Genomic DNA, 26,744 nt, shown 5'->3' on the forward strand with positions numbered 1-26,744 from the left:
GCCACACAGAGGGCAACAATTATTTTGAAGGAGCTACTGAGGTGAACAAGTCAATTATATTGAGGGCTCTGCATAGCTCTGGCCTATATGGGAGGGTGGAACAGAAGAAGCCATTAATCAAAATGATAATATAAACACACATCTAGTGTTTGCCAAAACACATGAGAGTGACCCAAATGTGATGTGGAAAAAGGCTTTGTGGTCAGAAGGGCAAGAGGTGGAGATTTTTGGTCAAAGTTTAAAGTAATATGAGCGGCACAAACCTATAATTACACCAAGAAAAGACCTGAAGAGGGCAGCCAGCCAGGTCCATCTGGTCAACTCTGCCGGAAGGCCAGGAGAGTCCCCTAAATTAGTGAGTCTGTGGAAGAGTTGGGAAGTATGCCTATAGTCAGTATGGTGTTCTTAGCATTTATGTATAAAGAATACACAGTGCACAATGGTGGGAAATATTGCAAGAAACCCGGTTTCGCCTGCTATAAAAATTGCACAATGTCAAGTTAACATTGAGAAGGGGGGATGTAGGGAGGCTTCTTGTCACTAGCAGAGCAGCAGCAGTGAATAGATACGGGGGTCATTCAGACCAGATCGCACGCTGCCTTTTTTCACAGCCATGCGATCAGGTCTGAACAGCAAGGAAAAGAAGAAAAACAACCTCGGTTGTTGTGCGGGCGCAAACTGGGTCGTTGTTCTAATGCTGCTGCTAAAAAAAGACAGGATTAGTCAATCCTGTATACACAAATACATATAAGCAAGAAAAATAGCGGCGCTAATGAGTAAACAATTTAAAAAGTAGATGGTTTGGATGAAAAAAGTTAAATATTTATTAAAACAATTAATATGATATTAAAAACAATGTTTCAATGACTTGTGCTAGTTTTTTTTTTGAGTGTGTCCGTTCCTTTTAAAAATTAACTGGACTACAATTAGGTGTGGATTCTGTGTTTAGGGACTGATGGCACAGTCCAATTGCGTTTACATTACCACACAGGCACCGCTGGAGGAAAAGGAGTCCCTTGAAGAAATTCCGTCCCGGATCGTCGCAGCGGCTGAATAAGTCCTGGGCTGTGCAGAAACTGCACAAACTTTTGTTTGTAGAGCTCACTGCACAGTCGATCACACCCCTGCACAGCAATTACCCCGTCCCCCTGTAGACGACAATTACCTGGTCGCATCAGTGCAAAAAACCGCCTGTGTGCGACCAGGTCTGAATTAGGCCCACTGTGCGCATGCACATTGTATAGGGAAGTAGCTTGTTCAGGACAAGAGAGAGAGAGAGAGAAGTGAGTCAAGCACGGAGGATAATAAAATGGTGTCGATAATAATAATATTTTAAAATCTAGCTTTCACTGATGGCCGTCCGGGTTTTAGCTCCATGAATATATATACAGTACCTTAAAGCAATTTTTGCTGCAAATGGCTCTTATATTAATGTGTAGGGATTAAACACTCATATACAGTATATAATGTAACATACTTAACTTTTTTTTCTTAAGATGTTTTTCTGTCTACAGTATGTTTATTTACTTTTTCATAATCTTATGTGAGAATCATCATTTGTATTCATTTGTTTTATGTGCCAGATCATTACTTGCTGACTTCTGTGAGGTCCAGATCATTAGGCGTTCTCCCCACTTCAGATTACAGGTGAGATAATAACTATGTATTTAATGTGTTAAAAAAAACAACATATTCTGTTAAAGGATAAAAAACCATCCGTATCATCTAGCGTTTTTTGTTTACTTACCTGGCAAGCTTAGTGTTACAGACACATGGGGCCGGATGTAATGCAGTGCGAGATGGCTGGAGCTCTGAGATTCCGGTCGAACGCGTACGTGTTTTTTAAAGCAGTAAACATTTACAAGGAAATACCAGGTTGGTTTTGCCTTGTAAATGATCGCCGCTTTAAAAAAACGTACGCGATCATCTGGAATCTCGGAGCTCCCACCGTCTTGCATTGCATTACATCCCAGCCCATTATATCTGACCTGTTTATTTTGTTACATTTTTATCTTTCCCTTTAATTACTCTGTAAACTTTGAGGTAGAGACATTTTTTCATTGCTCCCATTTTTCATACTATATAACTGAGCAAACTTAGGCTGAATGAAACAATTGATGTTATAGGTGTTTTATAGAGGGACCTCAGCAGGTATCTGCCATGGATCTTCATTTCCAACCGCAAAGCAGCCTCCGTAGCTTTCTGAAGATGGTACTAGCCTATGGGCTACTACTGGAATGCAGGGATTTTGTTTCAGAGAGGGATTCTCCGAATCCCTCTCCATCACCCCCCGCTGCCAACATCTGTGCAGTGCAGTATGCACACAGACTCTGAACCAGGAAGGTCACTCTGCTTACATCTCTTTGCCGGAACGGCTCTTATCGGAGTCCATCTCTCGGCAAAAGAATATTGCTAAATTCAAGGAAAAATTGACATTTTCAGTTTACAAATTTAGTCATTAAAAATCTATCACATCGGCATTAAAAATGCAGATTGTGATAAATATGTCCCAAAGTACTTATTACATTACTGAGTAATCCAAACCCTCCAACATTTTACACATAAAAATCGGTACAAATTAGAAAATGGGGCGTGGCCACAGGTAAAGGGAGTGTGGCCACGGGTTTTCCTATACTTTCAATGGAAGTTTGGGGAGCCAAAAATCTGTACAGACCATTAAAAAAAAGGTACTGTACCTATTAAAAAGGTACAGTTCGAGGGTATGAGTAATCCAATGTAGAAATAAGCAGAAAAAACATAACTAGAGCAATGAATGAACCACATCATTACTTAAGGTCTAATACTGTATAGGCCTCACAACTCTCCCAGTTTTGTCTGGTTAGATTCTGGGGTATTCTCCCTGGCATCCAGACAATCAGTACTGCCAGGTACTGCAACTGGTGTGTGTGGCAATGCAGGGTTGTTTTTGGATGAGGGAAGGCCCTAACCATACTGTAGCTGCATATACCTCAACGGCCAGACACCATACGCCACAATCCAACTGAAGGTAAAAGCTTAGCTTTTCAGAGTTTGGCCCTGCTAGCTAGTGTCCTCTTTAGATTGCACTAGCCATTGCATTATATATGAAACTGTGAGGGAGATGTAACAAAGCCTGGAGAAAGATATGGTGGAGAGAGATAAAGTACCAACCAATGAGCTCCTAACTTACATTTTTCAAACACAGCCTGTAAAGCTATAGATAGACACTGATTGGTCAATACATTGATAAATCTCCCCCAGTATACATCTTTTTGTTCCTTTGTCTCCATTAACCAGCGCCTGATAGCCGCACATGCTCATTAGCTCAACCGGATCCAAACACAAAAATAAAATGATTGCTGAGCGGCTATTTTCAGCTCCTGTGTCCCAGAATCCGAGTAATGTTAAATATTCCCATAAAGGCATTCCAATCATAACAACAGGTCACAATCAAGAACGATACTTTTCAAGACTTTTCCATAGATTTTAATAAATAAGCCCCTTAGGGAGAGAAGTGTGAGTCTCTCCATTCACGTCTGAAGGTGGTTTGCGTTCATCTCTGTAGGTAGGATGAAAGCAGAGTCATAAGGTATGTCAGTGGACAGTAATAACAACCACTAGATAGTTACTATTATTCTTATTACTTAGTATTGAGGGTCAGTCACTTGTACAGGTACACCGGCAGCTATTTACCACATATGGAGAGATTTATCAAATCTCAGGGAGAAATAAAAGTTCCCGTGAGCTGTCTAATGGTGGCTGTGACACCGCCCTGGCATTTCTCATAAACTTAAACAGTACTTGGACCAGCCGAGTAGCCAAATGCAGGTAGAGGGGTACTGTATTATTAACCATTAGCTACCAATGATTGTGGTCTGTATTGTATAGCAGCAACCTGTTAGGAGCCTATATTGTACAACAGACAGCGGAGAGTGGTGTCCGTATTGCATAGTAAATAGCCAACAGGGACATAGAACAGTACTGAACGCAATGTTTTACTGTGGTTATGCTGAGATAGATAAAGCCATAAGCTCTATATCATACCTAGCAAAAGACCAGCATATCATATTCAGTAAGCACTCTACTCTGACGGCCTGACTTCTTTTTTACGTTACCCTTTAGACCCAATAATTAGAATTCCTTTTTGTCACTACTGTATTTGTAGCGGTAAGAAATTCTGTACCACCCAGATATATTAAAAATCACATGCAGGGACATCCCTATGATGTGTAAAGTAGGATTTTAATTACCTACCGGTAAATCCTTTTCTCGTAGTCCGTAGAGGATACTTGGGTCCACATTAGTACCATGGGGTATAGACAGGTCCACTAGGAGCCTTGGGCACTTTAAGAAATCAATAGTGTGCGCTGGCTCCTCCCTCTATGCCCCTCCTACCAGACTCAGTCTAGAAACTGTGCCCGAGGAGACGGATATATCCTGAGGAAGGATGTAACAGAACAGTGGTGAGATTCGAACCAGCACACACAAACAAGAGGAAAGCCATGCTAACCAAACTTGAACAGGAACAGCAACAGCTGAACTAACAACATTACTTAACGAAGTAACAGTGCAGGAAACACGAAGCACTGGGCGGGCGCCCAGTACCCTCTACGGACGAGAAAAGGATTTACCGGTAGGTAATTAAAGTCCTATTTTCTCTTACGTCCTAGAGCAGGCATGTCCAAACTGCGGCCCTCCAGCTGTTGAGAAACTACACATCCCAGCATGCCCTGACACAGCTTTAACATTCTCTGACAGCAAAACTGTGTCAGGGCATGCTGGGATATGTAGTTTCACAACAGCTGGAGGGCCGCAGTTTGGACATGCCTGTCTTAGAGGATACTGGGGTCCACATTCGTACCATGGGGATGTACCAAAGCACCCAAACCGGGTGGGAGAGTGCTGAGGTTCCTGCAGAACTGATTGACCAAACTAAAGGTCCTCAGAGGCCAAAGTATCAAACTTGTAGAACTTAGCAAACGTGTTTGAACTCGACCAAGTAGCTGCTTGGCAGAGCTGTAAAGCTGAGACACCCCGGGCAGCCGCCCAGGAAGAACTCACTGACCTAGTAGAGTGGCCCTGTACTTTAGGAACCGGTAATCCTGCCATAGAATAAGCCTGCTGGATAGTAAGCCTGATCTAGTGCGCAATAGACTGCTTTGAAGCAGGACACCCAATTTTCTTGGGATCATTGAGAACAAACAGCGAGTCAGATTTTCTGTGACGAGCTGTCCGCTTCACATAGATCTTCAAAGCCCTCACAACATCCAAGGACTTTGATGTAGCAGAGGTGTCAGTAAGCACCGGATCCACAATAGGTTGGTTGATATGAAACGCAGACACCACCTTAGGAAGAAATTGCTGACGATTTCTGAGTTCAGCTCTATCTTCATGAAAATCAAATAGGAATGTTTGTGAGACAACGCCCCCAGTTCCGACACACGCCTTGCTGAAGCTAAGGCCAACAGTGTAACAGTCTTCCACGTAAGAAACTGTACGTCAACCTCCTGTAAAAGGCTCAAACCATTCCGATTGTAGAAACTGCAACACCACGTTAAGATCTCAAGGTGCTGTGGGAGGCACAAAGGGCGGTTGGATGTGCAGAACACCCTTCAAGAACATCTGAACTTCAGGGAGGGAAGCCAATTGTTTCTGGAAGAAAATGAATAAGGCCGAAATCTGGACTTTCAAGGAGCCCAAGCGTAGGCCCACATCCACACCTGACTGTAGAGAAAGGAGAAACCGTCCCAGTTGAAATTCCGCTGCAGGAAATTTCCTGTTTTCACACCACGAGACATATTTTTTTCTAAATACGGTGGTAACGTTTAGACGTTACCCCTTTCTTGGCTTTGATCAGGGTTGGAATAACCTTGTCCGGAATGCTTTTTGGGGCTAGAATTTGACGCTCAACTTCCATGCCATCAAACATAGCCGTGGTAAGTCTTGATAGACGAACGGCCCCTGTTGCAGAAGATCCACTCGAAGAGGCAGAGGCCACGGATCCTCTAGGAGCATCTCCAGTAGATTCGCGTACCAGGCCATTTTTTGGCCAATCCAGAGCAATGAGAATTGCTTGAACCTTTTACCTTTTTATTCTTTTGAGAATTCTTGGGATCAATGGAAGAGGTGGAAACACGTAAACCATCTGGTAGACCCATGGAGTCACCAGAGCGTCCACCGCCACTGCTTGTGGGTCCCTCGACCTGGAACAATACTGCTTTAGCTTCTTGTTGAGATGAGAGGCCATCATGTCTTTCTGTGGAATTCTCCACCGACGTGTTAAGGACTGGAACACTTGAGGGTAAAGGCCCCACTCTCCTGAGTGGAGGTCGTGTCTGCTGAGGAAGTCCGCTTCCCAGTTGTCTACTTCCGGAATGAAGATTGCCGACAGCGCCACCGCTTGTCTTTCTGACCAGAGGAGAATTCTTGTTACCTCTCACATTGCCACTCTGCTCTTTGTTTCTCCCTGTCGGTTTATATACGTTATTGCCGTCACATTGTCCGACTGAACTTGAATGGCATGATCTTGAAGAAGATGTGATGCCTGTAGAAGGGCATTGTATATGGCCCTTAGCTCTAGAACGTTGATCAGTAGAATGGTTTCCTGACTTGACCATTTTCCTTGGAACTGTTCCCCCTGGGTGACTGCTCCCCAACCTCTGTGGCTTGCGTCCGTGGTTAGCAGAATCCAATTTTGAATCCCGAACCTTCGACCATCGGTCAGGTGAGAAGTCTGAAGCCACCACAGAAGAGAAATCCTGGCTTTTGGTGACAGACGTATCCTCTGGTGCATGTGAAGATGCGATCCGGACCATTTGTCCAACAGATCCAGCTGGAAGGGCCACGAATGAAATCTTCCATACTGCAGAGCCTCGTAAGAGGCGACCATCTTCCCCAGAAGGCAAATGCATAGATGCACCGATATCCGGGCTGGTTTTAGAACATCCTGCACCATCGACTGGATTACCAATGCCATTTCCAATGGAAGGAATACTGTCTGTACCCCCGTGTCCAGTATCATCCTCAGGAACGGAGGCCTCTGTGTCTGTTCCAGGTGGGATTTTGGTAGGTTCAGAATCCACCCGTGATCCTGAAGTAGTCGGGTTGAGAGGACAATGCTATCCAACAACCTCTCCCTGGATGGTGCTTTTATCAGCAGGTCATCCAGGTACGGTATTGTGATCACTCCCTGCTTGCGGAGGAGAAACATCATCTCTGCCATTACCTTGGTGAATACCCTCGGTGCCGTGAAGAGGCCAAATGAGAGGGTCTGGAACTGGTAGTAACAGTCCTGTAGTGCAAACCTTAGATAATTGTGAAAAATTACCAGGTGAGCGCTCAATACCAATGATGGACACAGCAATAAAAATAAACTAATTTATTACATGAACTAATAACATATAACACATTAAAATAGACAAGACCACAATACAGTAATCATATAAAACTGAGGTTCCGGAGACCTCTAGAATAAGCAATGGTATGAACTATTTGTATGTACTCGGAAGGCAGTCATAATAACCTAGAATAAGAGATAATTCTCTAATAGCTTTTATCTGTAGTTAATTACTCACCCAAATGTAAAAGCACAAGAATTTTTAGCACAGTCGTGCATATGGGTGTCCTCAAAGTAATATAAGTTCGATTCCAATAAGATTCCTCATCTACCTCCGCCACCCTGTCAGGAATGTGCAGGACATTTCTGATAGCTTCTATCAGGGCCTGTAGTCCCTGTGACAGGACAGCATCCCCCCCACTCGCATCCACTTCAGCCTACTCTCTGGTCTGATGTATCATCATCAGTATCAGCCTGCATGAGCTGGGCCAGAGTACGCTTTTGTGGGCAAATGGCGGGGGGCCTGAGACGCTGGTATGGGAACTGAATCTCTATTCATCATGTCATCCATAGACTGTCTTAAGAATTGCGTCTCTTTCCCAGTATGGGATAATTTAGTAGAAATACTGGATATCATCCCTTTAATGGAATCTAACCATGGGGGTTCAGCCCCACTAGCCTGAGAATGTGCACTATCTCAGTGTAGTGAGTCTCTGGGGGAGGACAGACACTCTGCTGTGCAGGAAACACAGTCCCTGGACATGGTAACGTGAAGGGACACACACACACACACACACACACACACACACACACACGGTGAAAATACAGTTTAACCCACACAGAGCGCACAGGAAGACACAGAAAATGGAGCCAGCCACACAGTGCCCTTGTAGCCAAGTAAAAACTCAGCTGGGTTGCCACACTAAGTCCCCTAATAGGGCTTAGTATACTACAACACTCCACCCCTTCTAAGATCCCCTGGTACCGCTGAGAAGACGTGGAGTAGCTGCGCTTCCCTGTGATTCCTGTCAGTGTAAGCTGCAGAGGGAAAATGGCGCTGGAGAGCTGCTGGATCCGCTCATAGTGAAGCCCCGCCCCCGTAATGGTGCTTGGCTTCCCGTTTTTTTTATACTGGCCTGAGGTATTAGTGTGCCTAACAGAGGCTTAAAACCTTTGTTAGGTCTATTAGCCAGTGTGGGTAATCATTGGGGGCTCAGCGCGCCCCTCACAGCGGGACACACTTATGTGTATGATCTCCTGAGCCCCCTGGAGCACAACCTGCATCATCACTGTGCTCCTACCCTTGCGCCGCCATTCCCGCCGGCGACCCGCTAACCGGGACGCCGGCGCTGTACTCACCACTCTTCTATCTTCTGGCTCTGTTAGGGGTGGTGGCGTGCTGCGGGAGGGTACGCTCGCCGTGGTGGCGCTTGTGAATGACTCCCTCAGGAGTTCAGTGTCCTGTCAGTGGAGAAACGGGACCATTAACTCTTTAGGATGTTGGGCCGTTCTCCCCCCTAAGTCACATGAAGCAGGCAGTCTGGTGCCAACCAGACCTGCCTGAAAACAACAAACAGAAAATAAATGCAGAAAACTCTTCAGGTGCTTCCCTGAGCGTGACCGGCTCCTCACATTTTGTAGACTGAGTCTGGTAGGAGGGGCATAGAGGGAGGAGCCAGTGCATACTATTGATTTCTTAAAGTGCCCAAGTCTCCTAGTGAATCCGTCTATACCCCATGGTACTAATGTGGACCCCAGTATCCTCTAGGACATAACAGAAAGTAAAGTGATCACTGATGACTTTACTTTGTGCTGTGGGTCCCCCTGTGGTCTACTGCGCATTCCGAACCTTGGTAAATTTCACATAAGTGCTGCTGTTGATATCTGAAACAGGGGAAGGCCTCTCATATATCAGAGGATGCTTACATTTTGTGGCTATCCCCAGAAAACATCTGTTTTCCCACAAAATTTGTTTCATAAATTTGCCCCTTAGGCTGTGTACACATGGCTCGATGCGACTTACAGACCAACATTGACTACTCTACGTGGCTGGAGCACGGCACCACCAAAATAGTCAATGTTGGGCTGCCTGCATGGTCTATTTTTGCTTGCGATGCCGATCCCGCGGGGCCACGCATCGACATTGCAAGGACTTCACTATACACACGATGCGATATGCACTGTATTTTCTTATGATTTTTACTATATAGTCAAAATCGAAAGAAATATCGCACTGTGTGTACACACCATTAGACTGACGTATGCTTGCTGTTGAACCAGTGTGTACACTGAGTTTATGTGGTAACAAACTATTTTTACAAAATAAAGATGATAATGCTTGCAGATGCATAGCCTTAGATCAAATATCATTAGCTTACGAGTCTAGGTCAGCCATTTAAAACTGATCACACATAATAGGAACAGGCAGAAGAATAGCTGTCCTTGTTCATACAGTATGTATTCTCTGTCTGCAAATTTCAATAGCAAGCAACCTGGAAAGTACACACACATCGCTCTCAGTGCAGGTGATATCATCGGCTGTCCCCGAAAACGACCATAACATGTCTGCATTTCCTGCTCACCTTTGCTGCGTCGCTGCCCCCAGACATCCGTCACCTGTCAATCACTTCGGGATGCACCCGTGCGTGCGAATGGCAGCAGCTGGTCCCACTCTGTATAAGGCCCTCAATGTTTATATTCTGGTTACAGTGTTATATCATAGTCCTTCCCTCACAAATAATATACTTTTGCAAACTTTAATGGTTTTCACATTTATTTATATTTGCAAGGGCACCTAGTGCAAGATACACACCCACTTTACATGCCCCCAGAAATTCAGTGGATCCACTAAAAAATGTAAATGCTAGGAATATTGAAACGTGACTTCAAAGTTAAACTTACTTACTCTTTTCTTGAATAAAAGGTTTTTATTGCATTAGTCAAAGTTCTTCTAGAAAATGAAATGCGCTTTCCTGCTGAAGTGCAAATAGAATGTGCGAAATGGGTCCCATGACAACGATTGAACAAAGCCTTATCTACTGCCAAAAAAATCAAGGCATTTTGTGAGGAGAACATGTTTATCCCTTTGTCACATTTAAATAATGTCATTCTGCAAAACAAAGGTGCATATACTGTCCACAGGATGTGCCCGCTCCACTTCTAACATGGTATGATGCAAAAACTTTAATTTTAGGGCCTAATCTAGACCTGATTGTAGATGTGCGAAAAAATGCACATTTACGATCAAAATCTTAGGCATGCGGGGGGACGCCCAGCACACGGCTTGTCCGCCCCGCATGCCAGGCCCTACCCACCCTTTCGCACCTGGCGAGTAGCTCCCTGCCTACGCAGTCTAGCTGCGAAAGTAGGCCAGGTTTTTGGCTGCAGGGGACATCACGCAGCCGCTGCAGCCTGCACAGCAACCGGTCCGGACACGCCTGCGCACCCCCCCAACATCGCCGCAACGCTGCCGACACAACCCCACCTGCACCGCGACCCCCTCTGCCTGTCAATCACACAGAGACGATCGCACCAGTGAGATGCCGTCGCATCTCACTATGTGTGCCATCACAGTGCAGCTGCTGCGCGTTGCACAAGGCATAGGGCTTCAGCCTGCGATCACTACCGCTGCAGTGACCAGGTCTGAATTAGGCCCCTAGCCCACAAATGTAGGTGCTTTTTGGTAGAAGTTCTCATGAAATAGCATTTCTACTGCAGGATTACACTTTTCTGATTCATTCGCTGAAGTGCCAAAAGTTATAGGATAGCAGTATGTAAAGGTCACGGTAAGTGGTGCCACCGTACTGTGACATCTTGGATATGCCGAGACCCGCATCATTTGTAATCTGACATTTCATTGTCAATTTGAACACTGGTTAGGCTGCTCATGACAAGGCAACGTAAATTATCAGAGTTTGAACAGGGCATGATAGTGGGTGCTCGACGGATGGGACATTCCATATTCAAAGTTCTGCGGACATTCAAGATTCATCAAACTACAGGGTCACGTGTGTACCGGGAATACCTCATGGTCGGCATTACCACCCACAGTGCACAGTGTAGTGGCCTACCACGAATGCTTAATGATCGTGACCAGTGGCATCTGCCCAGAATTGTCTATGGTAACAGACAAGCAACACTGGCTCAAATCACATCTACAAATCCACCAGAGTGCCCCTGTTGACACTACGACACCAGACACAGTGCATTACCAGGGCTTGTTACATTGCTAATTGGACCCTAGAGTACTGGCAACATGTGGAATATTCCGATTTGTCACAGTACCAAATATTTTGGACTGATGGTAGGGTCCGGGTGTAGTGAAGACCCCATGAGGCCATGAACACCAGTTGTCAACAAGGCACTGTGCAGACTGGTTCCAAAATGGTGTGAGGTGTGTTCACTTGGCATGGGTTGTGTTCGCTGGTCCACCTGAACACGTCAAGACTGGTAACCGCTACGTTGGAGTGCTTGGTGACAATTTGCATGATGGAATATTCCAGCAGTTTAAGTCTCTGTGTCATCAGTCCCAAATTGTCCAGAATTGGTTTCAGGAATATTCTGGAGAGCTCTGATAAATGGTGTGGCCACTGCGTTCACCCAACAAGAAACCCAATCGAGCAATTATGGGATGCGGTGGAGGGGTCCATTCCCTCTCAAGATCCTGCACTTACAAATATCAGTTGTGGGAAGCTATCCAGACAGCATGGGTCTTCTGTACACTTGTGGAGTCAATACCATATCTAGTTGCTGCACAACACCAGACTAGAGGGTATCCTACACAATACTAGGCACCTATCCCATGATTTTTGGCACTTCATTGTAAGTGACCCTGATTGAATCGATTACATGTTATGAATGTGTTTACCAATGTGAGAATACACGCATTTCGCAAGTGCTTCCCAAGTGGAAAATGTTCCTTTTCAGCACTTCACAATTACAAATGTAAACAAACTGTATATCACTCAGTTTGAATGAATAATTTTGATTAATAAAGGTCAATTTCTATGAGATTTTTAATCTGTGTGCAAATGCAGGAATAATCATAAATAAAACCAAATTAATAACAGTTATAAAAGAACAAGACATTCTAGGGAGGATCTCCATAACTAGGTGTTATGTTTTACAGATATTTATATAAGGACAACTTTAATTACTGCTAATTATATGTGTATATAATCAAGCATTACAGTGGAGCATCATTCATTACATTTTGAAAATATTGTTTTATGTTACCGGCTGAAATAATGATGTGCATTAATCAGCTACACTGCTTTTACATGGCATGAAAGATGTTTCCTGGCGTATTTTTCCCGAGACTGTTAGGGCCTATGTCTGGCCATCCTGTACATGTGCTGATGCATAGTTGCTGACATTTTGATGGAGACCTTTGGGAAAGGTGGGTGCAGTGGTACTGTAAATTGTGTCATCAGCGCCCTCGCTGCACATCATTCTGCAGTGGGGGCGGGGCCATATTGACACTATCCGCCATCATTACATTTCTTAATGGGTGGGAACAACAGATCCACATGATTATTCATCTAACCTCGCCTATGTAATTTAGAGAAGAGCTATGGAGGGATTGGTTCTAGCACACAGCTAATAGCAGTAACTGTATATGCGCCTGTTTTATTAACATCCTTTTTCAATACCACCCAACTTTTCCAATTCAAGTGGGACTCCTTTGGAAAGCTGGGCAGTATGCACAGTCCACCACCACTCTTCACAGCAGAGTAGTGGTTAATGGGTGCCATGCGGTGTGTTAAAGGGCATAGCCGCTTTAAAATGAATGGTCAAAAAGTGCAGAGAGTTATAATTGTACAACTGGATGATAGAATAAAAGAAAATACAATAAATCCAGTTTGTGTGCATTATTATTTCTTTCATCACAGGATAATATGGCTACAGTATATAGAATATAATCTAGCACTTTGCATTATCAATACCTTTAATGTATAGTATGATGATAAAGTGTAATAGCCAGCATTTCTACAAACCAAATAAACCATGAAATGATGCTCACAAGGATACTATACAGCCCCAAATGGCAAGCATGCTATGCAGCAGATGTAATACTGTACCTTGGACTGTATTTCCCAAGTCTGTACAAAAGAAAATCAACAAAGATGACAACATGAATATAGGTGGTGGTGCACATGTGCTGGGACTGTGGTGTCTAGAAGCCCGGGGCTTGTGCTATGGAGTATCCTGTTCCATACTCAGCCTGTCTCTGCTATGGAGATACATCTAATTGCACCAATCTTGGCTATGGGAATGCTGCTTCCTGCAGTTTTTTGGGATAATTTGACAGCATTTATGTGGCTTAAATCTAGACAAATACACAAGTACGGACTGCAGAATTACATCCTTATCTGTATATGCCAGTTGTGCTTATGTTGGGACTCATTAGGGATATCCGAAATCAAATGTGGGATCGTCCCCCAGGGATCCGTTAAATTTTCCGCCTGTCTGAATTCTGGCGGTCAGGAAACCAACGCTGGAATCCTGACTGATGGCTATGCCACCAGCCGTAACCCAGGCAAAACAGGACTACTCCCACTCGCGGGTGTCCACACCACCCTGAGAGTGGGAATAGATCCTGTGGCGAGTGTAGAAAGCCACCGAGACCGCAGCGTGGTGAGCGCAGGGAGCTCGCAAGGGGACTCTTTGCGCTTGTCCCTCTGCCAGCATTCTGGTGGGCGGAATCCACTGTCGGGATATGGACTGCCGGCATCCCGTCCACCGATAAATTGTATGGCTCATTCCAACATGCAGGGCAGCGAGTGTTGGTATGATAATGTTATTCATTTAAAATGGACACTATTATTATTAACCAGCAATACTTGACAGTCTTAACTGCTTTTAGGTCTACAAGCGTCTGTCTCTTCCCAGACATCCGAGGCTCACGACAGTATACACTAATAAGGGGCACCTATATAACTATCAGGTTTTAGACCCAACAATTATAATTTCTTATTGCCTAGATGTATCCTTAACCACACACAGGTACAGGCGCTCAGAAAGGAGCTCGTACCTGAGATGTGTAAGAATCAAAGTGATCAGTAATTTGATCAATTCACTTCTCTTTCTAGACACCACAGTGCTACTGCACTTATGTAGCCTTTTGACCACGCGGTAGCCATTGCCAGAGAAGGTTACTTCACAGACCGGAGCTTAGTAAATCCGATACCTAAGCAGCCCCCATTGAAAGCTATGGGGGGGGGGGGTAGTTTTGCTATCAGAAATGGAGGGACTGTCTCAGAATTAGGAGATATCATCTGCACGGTTCCTTCATGTTACATTCACAGCATCCTTCATATTTGAGGACAAAGTCCTGAACATTACCAGGTACCCCATGAAAATAGTTTTTTTGGGGGGTTATCCCTCAAATATTATTTGATAAATAGGACCCTAAAGGGGGTGCCTGCAAATGTTAAGGATCACCATGATTTACCATGGAGGGAGAGCTGCAGATATCTCCAATATTTGCAGCGATCTCACCGAATCCGTCTCCATTGATTACCGCATTAGCCATAAGGAAAACGAAGCAAGATGAGTGATTGCGTAAGCTGTCATTCCGCTTCCAGCTCTTCTCTGGGACAGGATCTCATCGGAGCCTGTGTCCCGGCAAGCGCGTGTCTCGGCTATCTCGCAAAGCCATAGTTCTCCTCTTCTGAGGCTGTGATGAAATTGTACATTCGCATACATGTATTAACACACATAGCACACTCCCCTCCAAGCCCCATAGCCGCTACACTCCCAGCCAAGCAGGTAGTTTCACCTCATTAATTACTAGCTATTGGAGCACGTGCTTTCTTTTTCTAGCTCTGTATGCTTTCCATGTCACCAGGTCACGTTTGGTTCAGATGTGAAAGATGGATTTGTAATATAAATCAGGTCCTCCCACGCCACTAGGACTATACACCACAGTAAATAGTGAAAGAGGTTTTTGAACACACTGTGTAAACACACTGCCTTAATGCTGACTTAATTTGACTGGAAATGTCACCGGATTTATAACACTTTATTTTACTGGCATCATTTTGCGACGGTGATGGGTGTGGGGGTTGAAGGTGGAAAAGCAGGCGAATTCTGCTGAAATATCATTATTAAAAAGGCATGCTGAAAAGTCAAGTAGGCCAGAGGGAGGTATTTAATGAAAGTGAGGTGCTGTATTCTGCAATGATGCCGTGGGGAGCCAGATATTCTTATTTATTTGGCTTGTGCACTTAGCAGTCGTTAGCAATGCATCTGTTAGACTTCCACTTCATAAATAGCTTCTTTTTTTTTTTTTTTTGCTGGGAGACACAGAAAGGAAAAGTGGAAGGCAAAATCTAAAGCTTCCAAGGAGTAAACAGCACCTCTCAGAGAAAATGAGTGTGCTTTCTATCTGAGACATTCATCCTCCTAGGTTTTGTTCCCCATGCATGGCGTTTTCAGACTATACTGCGCTGGTATCACAAGTCATTGTTTATACGTTACCATGCTAGCCTTTACTATCCTATACATTGCTCCATCATGTAATGCTTACGGTTAATATAAGCAGCATATAATCACATATTTGTGTGTTTGATAAACTGTGGTAACTTTATTACTTCACGATGGCATATGCTGTTCACTGCTTATATACAGTGTACTGCCATGTTCTTCCCTGCATGGCTTTGTGGCATTTTGTACTGCACTGTTACACCATAGAATAATGACACTTCAGGTGGTCGTGCAGTGACTTGCCGCCTGGACCAGGGAGAAGCTGAGCACCCTGACTGTTCCATGGATGTACCATGTAGCGGCTTTCTAGGCTACAGGGTGTCTTTCCGCAGGGTAACTCAAAAGTTCGATGACTGACCAATGGGGCTAATTGTGAGTTGATCGCAGCAGCAAATTTGTTAGCAATTGGGCAAAACCATGGCCCTCATTCCGAGTTGATCGGTCGCAAGGCGAATTTAGCAGAGTTACACACGCTAAGCCGCCGCCTACTGGGAGTGAATCTTAGCTTCTTAAAATTGCGACCGATGTATTCGCAATATTGCGATTACTAACTACTTAGCAGTTTCAGAGTAGCTCCAGACTTACTCTGCCTGTGCGATCAGTTCAGTGCTTGTCGTTCCTAGTTGACGTCACAAACACACCCAGCGTTCGCCCAGGCACTCCCACCGTTTCTCCGGCCACTCCTGCGTTTTTTCCGGAAACGGTAGCGTTTTCAGCCACACGCCCCTGAAACGCCGTGTTTCCGCCCAGTAACACCCATTTCCTGTCAATCACATTACGATCGCCGGAGCGAAGAAAAAGCCGTGAGTAAAAATACTTTCTTCATAGTAAAGTTACTTGGCGCAGTCGCAGTGCGAACTTTGCGCATGCGTACTAAGCGGATTTTCACTGCGATGCGATGAAAAAGAACGAGCGAACAACTCGGAATGAGGGCCCATGTGCACTGCAGGGGGGGAAGATATAACACGTGCAGAGAGAGTTCGATTTGGGTGGGGTGTATTCAATTTCAAACTGAAATCTAAATTGCAGTGTAAAAATAAAGCAGCCAGTATTTACCCTGCACAGAAACGAAATTACCCACCTAAATCTAACTCTCCCTGCAAATGTTATATCTGCCCCCCCTGCAGTGCACATGGTTTTGCCCAATTGCTAACAAACTTGCTGCTGCGATCAACTCAGAATTACCCCCAATGTTGTGTCCAGTGGTTGCAGCTGTGTACATCTGACATGCCGCCAGTGGGTGTCTCCCTACAAATCCCTGAACCTGCGGCATTTGCATATTTTCGCACAACATCTGCCATACGGTATTGCAGCTGCAACGACATTTGCCACCGTCTCTGAATCAGGCCCATAAACCGGGCCCTGTCCGGTCGCTCATGTGAGTAATGCTGTATCTTATCTGTTCTCCCACATCCAACCATGACATAGGGGGTCATTCCGACCCGTTCGCACGCAGCGTTTTTTTGCTGCGGTGCGAACGGGTGCGGAATGCGCATGCGCGGCGGCCGCAGTGCACGTGCGCGACGTTGCCTGGCGACAGGGGTCACCGGGTTACGTCGCTTCTAAAGAAGGCTGCGGTCGCAGAGCGGACCGCAAAGAAGATTGACAGGAAGAAGGTGTACCTGGGTGGATCCGGAGCGTTGGAGACCGGTTTCGGGGAGTGGTGAGGAAAACGCAGGCGTGTCCAGCAGAATGGAGGGCGGATGTCTGACGTCAAAGTAGGCTCCAGCATCGCAGGTATCATCGCACAGGGTAAGTATGTCCAGGCCTAGTCTTCTTTTGCTTGAATTTTTTTTAGCTTAGCAGGGCTGCACAAGCGATCGCAGCCCTGATAAGCTAAAATACACTCCCCCATAGGCGTGGACTAGTTGATCGCAGCAGCAGCAAAAAGTTGCTGGCTGCGATCAACTCGGAATGACCACCATAGGCTTTAATGTGCGATGAAACTTAGCACTTGCGACCTAAAGCGGATAAGAATTGTAAAGAGGCGGCCCTTATTAGTTTGCTTTTCAATTTAATATTATTTCTTTTATGTGTTTGCCATAAATCTGGTGGATTTTATGAAAATATACAGATTTCTTTAGATCTCATCTCAAACACTGTGTATGTTTTTATTTGCACACTTTAATGACTGCGTGTTGACAGGATGGCTAAAAGAAATTTGCTGGAATTACTGTTGCCCAGTTCTAGCAGGAGTAACACATAACTTAAACATCATTCTGGCTTATTCCTCAGGACTCCTATCCCCAAATTAATAGTAACTCATGGCTTTGCCAGCTGCATGCAGCTAAATAATAGAGGTTGCTAGACTGAATTTGGACCATAAACATAAGCTGAGGTCATTTTGGCCACAAGTTATTTTCGAAGGGGAAATTAAAATGGAAAAAGCCTGACACTATAATATTAGGTATGTGATAATACCTTACCTGGTTTATGTCATTGGCAGTAGTTTTATGGAGCAGAATTAGTTTTATACATGAGTGTAGTGAGTAATGTAGAAGCATCTGTGAAAGATATCCTTATCTCTGTCATTGTTCTAACTAGTAATCAATTATAATAATACCCAGTGGCATATCAATAATTTGTGCAGTGTTCGGTGCCCAACCGCACACACCCTGCACCCATCTTTTTAACACTTACCTCCTTAGAGGGGTGTGGATCATACGGTCGAGAGTCATTAGGTTGACCACTATTGGTCGACAGTGACTAGGACGACACTTGAAATAGGTTGACGCGGTCATTAGGTCGACATGGCATAGGTCGACATGGAAAAAGGTTGACATGAGTTTTTTTTTTTAATGTTGGTGTTTTCTTCGTAAAGTGACCGGGAACCCCAATTAGTGCACCGTATTCCCTCGCATGGCTCACTTCGCTCGCCATGCTTCGGCCAATATTACTATTCCCGGTATCCGGTCTCTAGGTCGACCACACTTAGGTTGACAGTGTCTAGGTCGACCACTATTGGTCGACATGCATTAGGTTGACATGGTTTCTAGGTCAACATGTACTAGGTCGACATAACAAAAGGTCGATATGAGTTTTTTAAAAAAAAATTACTTTTTCATACTTTACGATCCACGTGGGGTACGATTGGTAACAGTAAGCTGTGCCGAGCAAAGCGAGCCATGCGAGGGAACACGGTGCACTAATTGGGGTTCCCGGTCACTCTACAAAGAAAATGGCACAATTTTTTAAAAAAAACTCATGTCGACTTTTTGTCATGCTGACCTTGTACATGTCAACGTAATGCTTGTGTCGACCTATTTCAGGTGTCGACTTAGTTACTGTCGACCAATAGTGGTCAACCTAGACACTGTCGACCTAAGTCTGGTCGACTTTATGATCCACACCCCTATTCTCAATCGATTCCACGTGGATCATAAAGTATGAAAAAGTTCAAAACATTTTGAAAAATGTGAAAAACTCATGTCGACCTTTTCATGTGTCGACACATTGACCATGTCGACATAATGTAAGTCGACCTAAGTGCTGTCGACCTAAAGACCGAATCCTTCTTAGAGACCCATGATTTGTGTGGCAGTGTTGCACAAATCATGGGGAGAATGGTGTGGTGACCATCTTCTCAGTGATTTGCGCATGTACAGAAGTAAAATCACCAGGAAAATGGCCACTGTGCTATTGTCTTGGAGACCTGCACATGCTCATTGGACTTACACCACAAGCTAGAGAGGAGGTGGCCCACACGGAGACTGCACATGTACCCCTTCCACACTTAATATGCCCCTAAGAATACTCTTCATTATGATGGACACTTGAAGACATACAGGATGTGGTCAGCATCCCACATGTCAGGATGCCAGCAATCATGTGACCGACGCCAGAATCCCAACACCACTCAGAATCCTGGCGCCGGAATGCAAACATCCCAAAGGTTAGTATCAGGGTTACAGTTAGGGTTAGGGCTGGAGGGGGGGTTTAGGTTTAGGCACTACAGCCGAAACTTAGCCATAGCCACCATGGTGCTACCCCCTGTGACTTGGCCTTAGCCGCCACCCCCACTATCAAACAGCTTGTTGGAACTGTTCACTGAATCTTGAGGTTAAAAAAAAATGAAGGATCAACGAGAAGCGTATGCGGCTGCTACTTGTCTTTCTCTGCATTGAGAATAAAAAAGATGATTTGCAATTCTGGCCCAATTTTAATTTATACACAGTAGTATTATGTAAAGCTCATATCTAAACACACATAAACTGGGAAACAAAGGGGGGTGCTTCATCAGGAATATAGCACTGTCCTCACATGAATGTACACATCATCACTGAAATTATAATATCTTATTACAATCCACAAGCAGTGTGTTTGGGAAGATGGAAAGGTCAGCGTGTTTTATTTGGTCTCCCCCCTTTCTACTCCAAAGTACTAAATCCTGAGGCGCAGGGGGGGAAGGAGGTGGGGGGCACACAGAGCGAGTGAGATTTACATTTTCGCTTTGGTAACGTATAGTGGGGATTAAGGGAGAGGCGGAAAGCGCTGTGTAATATTTCTCTGCTGACTTGTTTTATTAGCTTGCTTTAAACATGTTACATTACTGCATTTACTTGAATTGGCAGCCTGATAAATACCTCTCCTGGTCGTGATTGCGATTGCTCAGGGCATTAATATTATTACATTCTGTCAGTGGGAAACGTCTGAGAGATGACTTACTGTAAAGATTACACGCTGAAATAAATCACGTTTCCTTCATTGTTACCGGTTACGGCCTCTTGGAATGGAGTCAATCTCCTTTTAAGTTGCATTTCTATTCCCCCCCCCCTTACTCTCAGCCTGTTACATTATGTATCGCTGTCAGATTGGAACAGATGAGGTGTCAAACATGAGCCTTTTTGAATAATTTCCACCCTCGGGTTGTTTTTATGAAGGACAAGTACAAAACCACAGAAGGCGGGGAGGAGGGGGCTGGGGGTTACCCAGCTGATTCGGCTGGGAATAGGTCAGAGGTGGACGGAGAACAGTTTTTACTTTAGATAATGCTGCTGTAATGGTGTATTGGCTTAACAGTAACTGGAAATCTAGCAGGCTCTATTTACCATCTACGCCCTCATCAGGTAAGGACTGCCCTCATCAGTTGGCAACATGCATCCGTGTGTGTGTGTGTGTGTGTGTGTGTGTGTGTGTGTGTGTGTGTGTGTGTGTGTGTGTGTGTGTGTGTGTGTGTGTGTGTACACATAGCATACTTGGCAACACAAATGAACTATACAATTAAATTGCAGTAGGCCGTAAAAAACGAGTTTTATGGTAAGAACTTACCTTTGTTAAAACTCTTTCTGCGAGGTACACTGGGCTCCACAAGGAATGGACAATGGGGTGTACAGTAGAATCTTGATCCAAGGCACCAACAGGCTCAAAGCTTTGACTGTTCCCAGAATGCATAGCGCCGCCTCCTATATCACCCCGCCTCCATGTACAGGATCTCAGTTTTTAGTTAACCAGTCCAATGCAGTAGCAAGAAAAGAGACGACAACGGTTAGTAGCCACAACACCGCATTCTCACGACAGGAGTCGTGTCAGCGGCTAATGCCATACCAACCCAAAGAAGCTAAGTGCGTCAGGGTGGGCGCCTTGTGGAGCCCAGTGTACCTCGCAAAAAGAGTTTTAACAAAGGTAAGTTCTTACCATAAAACTCGTTTTCTGCTGCGGGGTACACTGGGCTCCACAAGGAATGGACAATGGGGATGTCCTAAAGCAGTTCCTTATGGGAGGGGACGCACTGTAGCGGGCACAAGAACCCGGCGTCCAAAGGAAGCATCCTGGGAAGCGGCAGTATCGAAGGCATAGAACCTTATGAACGTGTTCACAGAGAGCCACGTAGCCGCCTTGCACAATTGTTCAAGGGTCGCACCACGTTGGGCCGCCCAAGAAGGTCCAACAGACCGAGTAGAATGGGCCTTAATGTGATCAGGAGCAGAGAGACCAGCCTTCACATAAGCATGTGCAATCACCATTCTAATCCATCTGGCCAGAGTTTGCTTGTGAGCAGGCCAGCCCCGTTTGTGAAACCCAAACACAACAAAAAGAGAATCAGATTTCCTAATAGGAGCAGTTCTCTTCACATAGATACGGAGAGCCCGTACCACATCCAAAGACCGCTCTTTGGGAGACAGAAAAGGGGAGAAACAAGTGTCGGAACTACAATCTCCTGATTAAGGTGGAACGAAGAAACCACCTTAGGTAGATAGCCGGGACGAGTCCTAAGAACCGCCCGGTCACGGTGAAATATCAGATATGGGGAACTACAGGACAAGGCACCCAAATCCAACACTCTTCTAGCTGAAGCATAAGCCAGCAGAAACACCACCTTAATGGAAAGCCACTTAAGGTCAGCTGAACCAAGAGGTTCAAACGGAGACTCTTGTAACGCCTCCAAAACCACCGACAAGTCCCAAGGAGCCACAGGCGGGACATAGAGAGGTTGGATACGCAACACACCCTGAGTAAAGGTATGCACATCAGGTAAAGTCGCAATTTTTGTCTGAAACCACACAGACAAGGCAGATATTTGAACTTTGAGGGAGGCCAGACGCAGGCCTAAGTCCAGGCCCTGCTGAAGAAAAGCCAAAAACTTGGCTATACTAAACTTGGAAGCGTCATAATCGTTAGATGCGCACCAAACAAAGTAAGAATGCCAGACCCTATAGTAAATCCGAGCCGAAGCCGGTTTCCGGGCCCGCAACATAGTTTGAATGACCGCATCAGAAAACCCTTTAGCCCTCAAGACGGAAGCTTCGAGAGCCACGCCGTCAAAGACAGCCGGGCTAGTTTCTTTTAGACACAGGGGCCCTGAATGAGGAGGTATGGGCGTTGTGGAAGTAGAATTGGACGCTCTGACGATAGGCCTTGCAGGTCTGAGAACCCGTGCCGTCTGGGCCACGCTGGAGCTATGAGAAGCAGAATTCCTTTTTCTTGCTTGAACTTCCGAATTACCCTGGGCAGGAGTGACACCGGAGGGAACACGTACGGCAGCCGAAACCTCCACGGTACCGCCAGCGCATCCACGAATGCTGCTTGAGGATTCCTTGTCCTTGCTCCGAAGACCGGAACCTTGTGATTGTGTCGAGACGCCATCAGATCTACGTCTGGAAGGCCCCACCTTTCCACTAGGAGTTGATACACTTCTGGATGGAGGCCCCACTCGCCGGCATGCACGTCCTGACGACTGAGAAAGTCCCCTTCCCAATTCAGGACTCCCGGAATGAATATTGCCGATATGGCCAGTAGATGGCGTTCTGCCCACTGTAGAATCCGTGAGACTTCCTTCATTGCTAGGCGGCTTCGAGTGCCGCCTTGATGATTTATGTAAGCCACTGTGGTGGCGTTGTCCGATTGTACTTGAACAGGACGGTTCTGAATTAAATGCTGGGCTAGGTTCAAGGCATTGAAGACCGCCCGCAACTCCAGAATATTGATCGAGAGGAGGGACTCCTCCTTGGTCCACCGCCCCTGAAGGGAGTATCGCTCCAGCACAGCGCCCCAACCTCTTAGACTGGCATCTGTCGTCAACAAGACCCAGTTGGATATCCAGAACGGACGGCCCCTGCATAGTTGTTGGTCCCGGAGCCACCAGACCAGCGACAGACGGACCTCCGGAGTCGATGAGATCATTTGAGACCTGATCCGGTGAGGCAGGCCGTCCCATTTGGCTAGAATCAGCCTCTGGAGAGGGCGAGAGTGAAATTGAGCGTACTCCACCATGTCGAATGCTGACACCATGAGGCCCAGCACCTGCATTGCCGAATGTATCGACACTTGCGGCCAAGATAGGAGGCAACGAATCCTGTCCTGAAGTTTCAGGACTTTCTCCTGAGACAGGAACAACCGCTGATTGTGCGTGTCCAATAGTGCTCCCAGATGCACCATGCTCTGAGCAGGGATCAGGGATGACTTCTTCGAGTTGATGAGCCACCCGTGGGCTTGCAGAAACCGGACCGTCACATCTAGATGACGCAGGAGAAGTTCTGGGGAATTTGCCAGGATTAACAAGTCCTCCAAATACGGCAGTATCCTGACCCCTTGACGGCGGAGTAACACCGTCATCACCGCCATGACTTTTGTAAAGACTCACGGAGCCCGAAACTGGTAATGGCAGTTGCCAATCGCAAATCTCAGGTATTGCTGATGAGACACTGCTATAGGAATATGCAGGTAAGCATCCTGTATATCCAGGGAGACCATGAAGTCCCTAGGTTCCAAGGCCAGAACTATAGAGCGAAGGGTTTCCATCCGGAACTTGGAAACCTTCACAAACCTGTTCAATGCCTTGAGGTTGAGAATGGGCCAAGAGGACCCATTCTGTTTCGGGACTAGAAACAGCGGAGAATAGTACCCCCGGCCCCTCTGCGCAAGAGGCACCTGTACTACGACTCCTGTATCCAGGAGGGTCTGTACCACCGAATGTAGAGTGTTTGCCTTTGTATTGTCCAACGGGACATCTGTCTGGCAAACTCGATGAGGGGGTCGGTTTTTGAAGGCTATGGCGTAATCTCGAGTGACGACTTCCCTTACCCAGGTATCTGAAGTGGTCTTCAACCATTCCTGGGTATACCCTAGAAGCCGGCCCCCCACCCTGGGATCCCCGAGAGCGAGGCCTGCCCCGCCATGCGGCAGGCTTATCTGTCTTGGAAGCTGGCTTACCAGGTTTGGAGGTGCGGGCCTGCTTGTTGTACGCCTGACCTTTTGCTTTACCTGAAGGACGAAAGGGGCGAAAGGAAGTACCTTTAGCCTTTAGACACAGAAGGAGCAGTACTTGGCAGACAGGCAGTTTTGGCAGTAGCCAAGTCAGCCACAATCTTATTTAAATCCTCCCCAAACAGAATATCTCCCTTAAAAGGGAGTACCTCCAGGGTTTTTCTAGAGTCCAGATCCACAGACCAGGATCTCAGCCACAATATCCGGCGAGCCAGGACTGACGTAGTAGAGGCCTTGGCTGCCAGGATACCAGCAACAGAAGCCGCCTCTTTAATATAACGAGAAGCTGTGACAATATAAGACAAGCATTGTCTAGCATGGTCAGAGGAGATTTCAGCATCTAACTCCAAGGCCCATGCTTCAATGGCCTCTGCAGCCCAAGTAGCTGCAATAGTGGGCCTTTGTGCAGCACCCCTGAGGGTGTAAATCGCTTTCAGACAACCCTCCACACGTTTATCCGTAGGCTCTTTTAGAGACGTGGCGGTGGTGACCGGTAGAGCTGAGGAAACCACCATCCTAGCCACATGTGAGTCCACTGGAGGAGGCGTTTCCCAATTCTTAGACAGCTCCGGCGCGAGGGGATAGCGAGACAGCATCTTCTTTTGAGGCACAAACTTCGTACCTGAGTTTTCCCAGGGTTTCTGACATATATCAATTAGGTGGTCAGAGTGAGGTAAAACTTGTTTAATCACCTTCTGATGCTTGAACCTATCTGGTTTCTTAGGAGGAACGGATGGCTCGGGATCATCCGTAATCTGTAAAATTAACTTAATAGCCTCCAAAAGATCAGGAACATCCACATGTGAACCACCCTCCCCATCAGCCGTATCTGAGTCAGAACCTGTGGGGTCAGTGTAAGTGCCGTCTTCATCCGACGAGGTGTCTGACAGCAGTGTATTGTGAGGAGACAAGCGCTCGCTTAGAGGACTCCTTGGACGTAGGCGAGCGACGGTCAGACTTTTTTGTAGTCAGGGACTGGTTCAACTTCTTTATTTGAGCAGATAAATCGTCCGCCCATGGCGGGTTAGCTGCAGGGACCATAAACGGTTGCACCGGCATTGGCGGTCCCATAGGGGGTGTTAGGTTATGAACTAGCATATGCAGAAGCGTGGAAAAAGCAGCCCACGGCGGGTCATTATTTGCCCCCGTTGCCACCGTCCCACTGGGGGGCAAGGAGCCCCCAGAACCAGAGCCCAAAGCTTCTATATTCTCCTCATAGGTATCTGCGGCTTCAGCAACACCGGCAGTGTGTTCAGCCCCAGAACCGTTACCCTCAGATGCAGACTGTCAGGAATCGGCGGTCAGCTGCGTCTCACTTACCAGCGCGCTGGTGTGCAGGCCTCCGGAGGTCATGGCCCCAGTCGCGGCTGCATGGATGCGCTGACCGCGAGCGTCATCTCCCGTGTCGCTGAGTGCCCCTGAGTCTGGTCCTGCGTATGTGTTCCGCTGTGTGCCGGCATCTGGCCTGTATGGACGCTGCCATGACACCTGCACTCAGCTGATCCCGGCATCCAATCCAGCGCTGTGTTTCCAGCCAGGCCCCTGTGATCAATCACTGCAGAGCAAGGGGTATAAGTTCCTGTCCGGGGCTCACTCACATTGCCTCGGACAACGAGTCACATACCCTGTGTCTAGTTCTCCCAGTTCCTGTGTTTCTGTTTCCAGCGTTCCTTGTGGTTATCTTTATAGTTCCAGTTACCATCTCTACAGCTCTCCTGTTACTCCGGACTTCAGCTACATCCAGCTTCAAACCCATCGGCAGTAAGAGACTCTCCTCAGGTGTACTTTCTCATTACCTTACCTGTGCACTAATTGTCAGCATACCATCTGTGCAACTCAGCAGTAATAACATCTACTTGCTTAGAGACTGTCTCCTGCTTTAGCCTAAGTGTGGCTATATGGACTTATGCTTTACAGAGACTGTCAGTTTCTAATATATATTGGAGTTCTGTTATTTCACCTGCATTCAGTATCAAGTTATTTTACGTTCTGCTGCAAGAGACTTTTAAGTTGTTTGGATTCAGTTACCTGTCATTGTTTTCCACATTACCGGTTTTCAGTGTATTCAGTATTATACCATCTGCTTTGCATTAATAAACATCAGCGCTTATGCGCAGGACTTTCATATTGCTCCCATCGCACCAACACTGACCCACTAGCGCCCCCGCCGGGGACAGACAAAACCAGAGCCCTGACAGTTTGTCCATGGCCCATGGACCCGGACGGTGGTCAGAGTGTG

General features: G+C 46.2%; 1 protein-coding gene across 7 annotated transcripts in view; it reads left to right on the top strand.

The window, feature by feature from the left end:
• The window catches only part of KCNU1 (potassium calcium-activated channel subfamily U member 1), a 513,844-nt gene that overhangs the window by 330,725 nt on the left and 156,375 nt on the right, over nucleotides 1–26,744 (top strand). For all 7 annotated transcript variants that reach the window (XM_063925441.1, XM_063925446.1, XM_063925442.1 and 4 more), the window contains one exon: nucleotides 1,584–1,647. In XM_063925441.1, the coding sequence (XP_063781511.1) occupies nucleotides 1,584–1,647 (64 nt within the window). The remainder of the gene's footprint in view (nucleotides 1–1,583; nucleotides 1,648–26,744) is intronic.

Source organism: Pseudophryne corroboree, chromosome 6, assembly GCF_028390025.1.
Source record: "Pseudophryne corroboree isolate aPseCor3 chromosome 6, aPseCor3.hap2, whole genome shotgun sequence".
In the NCBI taxonomy this organism is placed as follows: Eukaryota; Metazoa; Chordata; class Amphibia; order Anura; family Myobatrachidae; genus Pseudophryne; species Pseudophryne corroboree.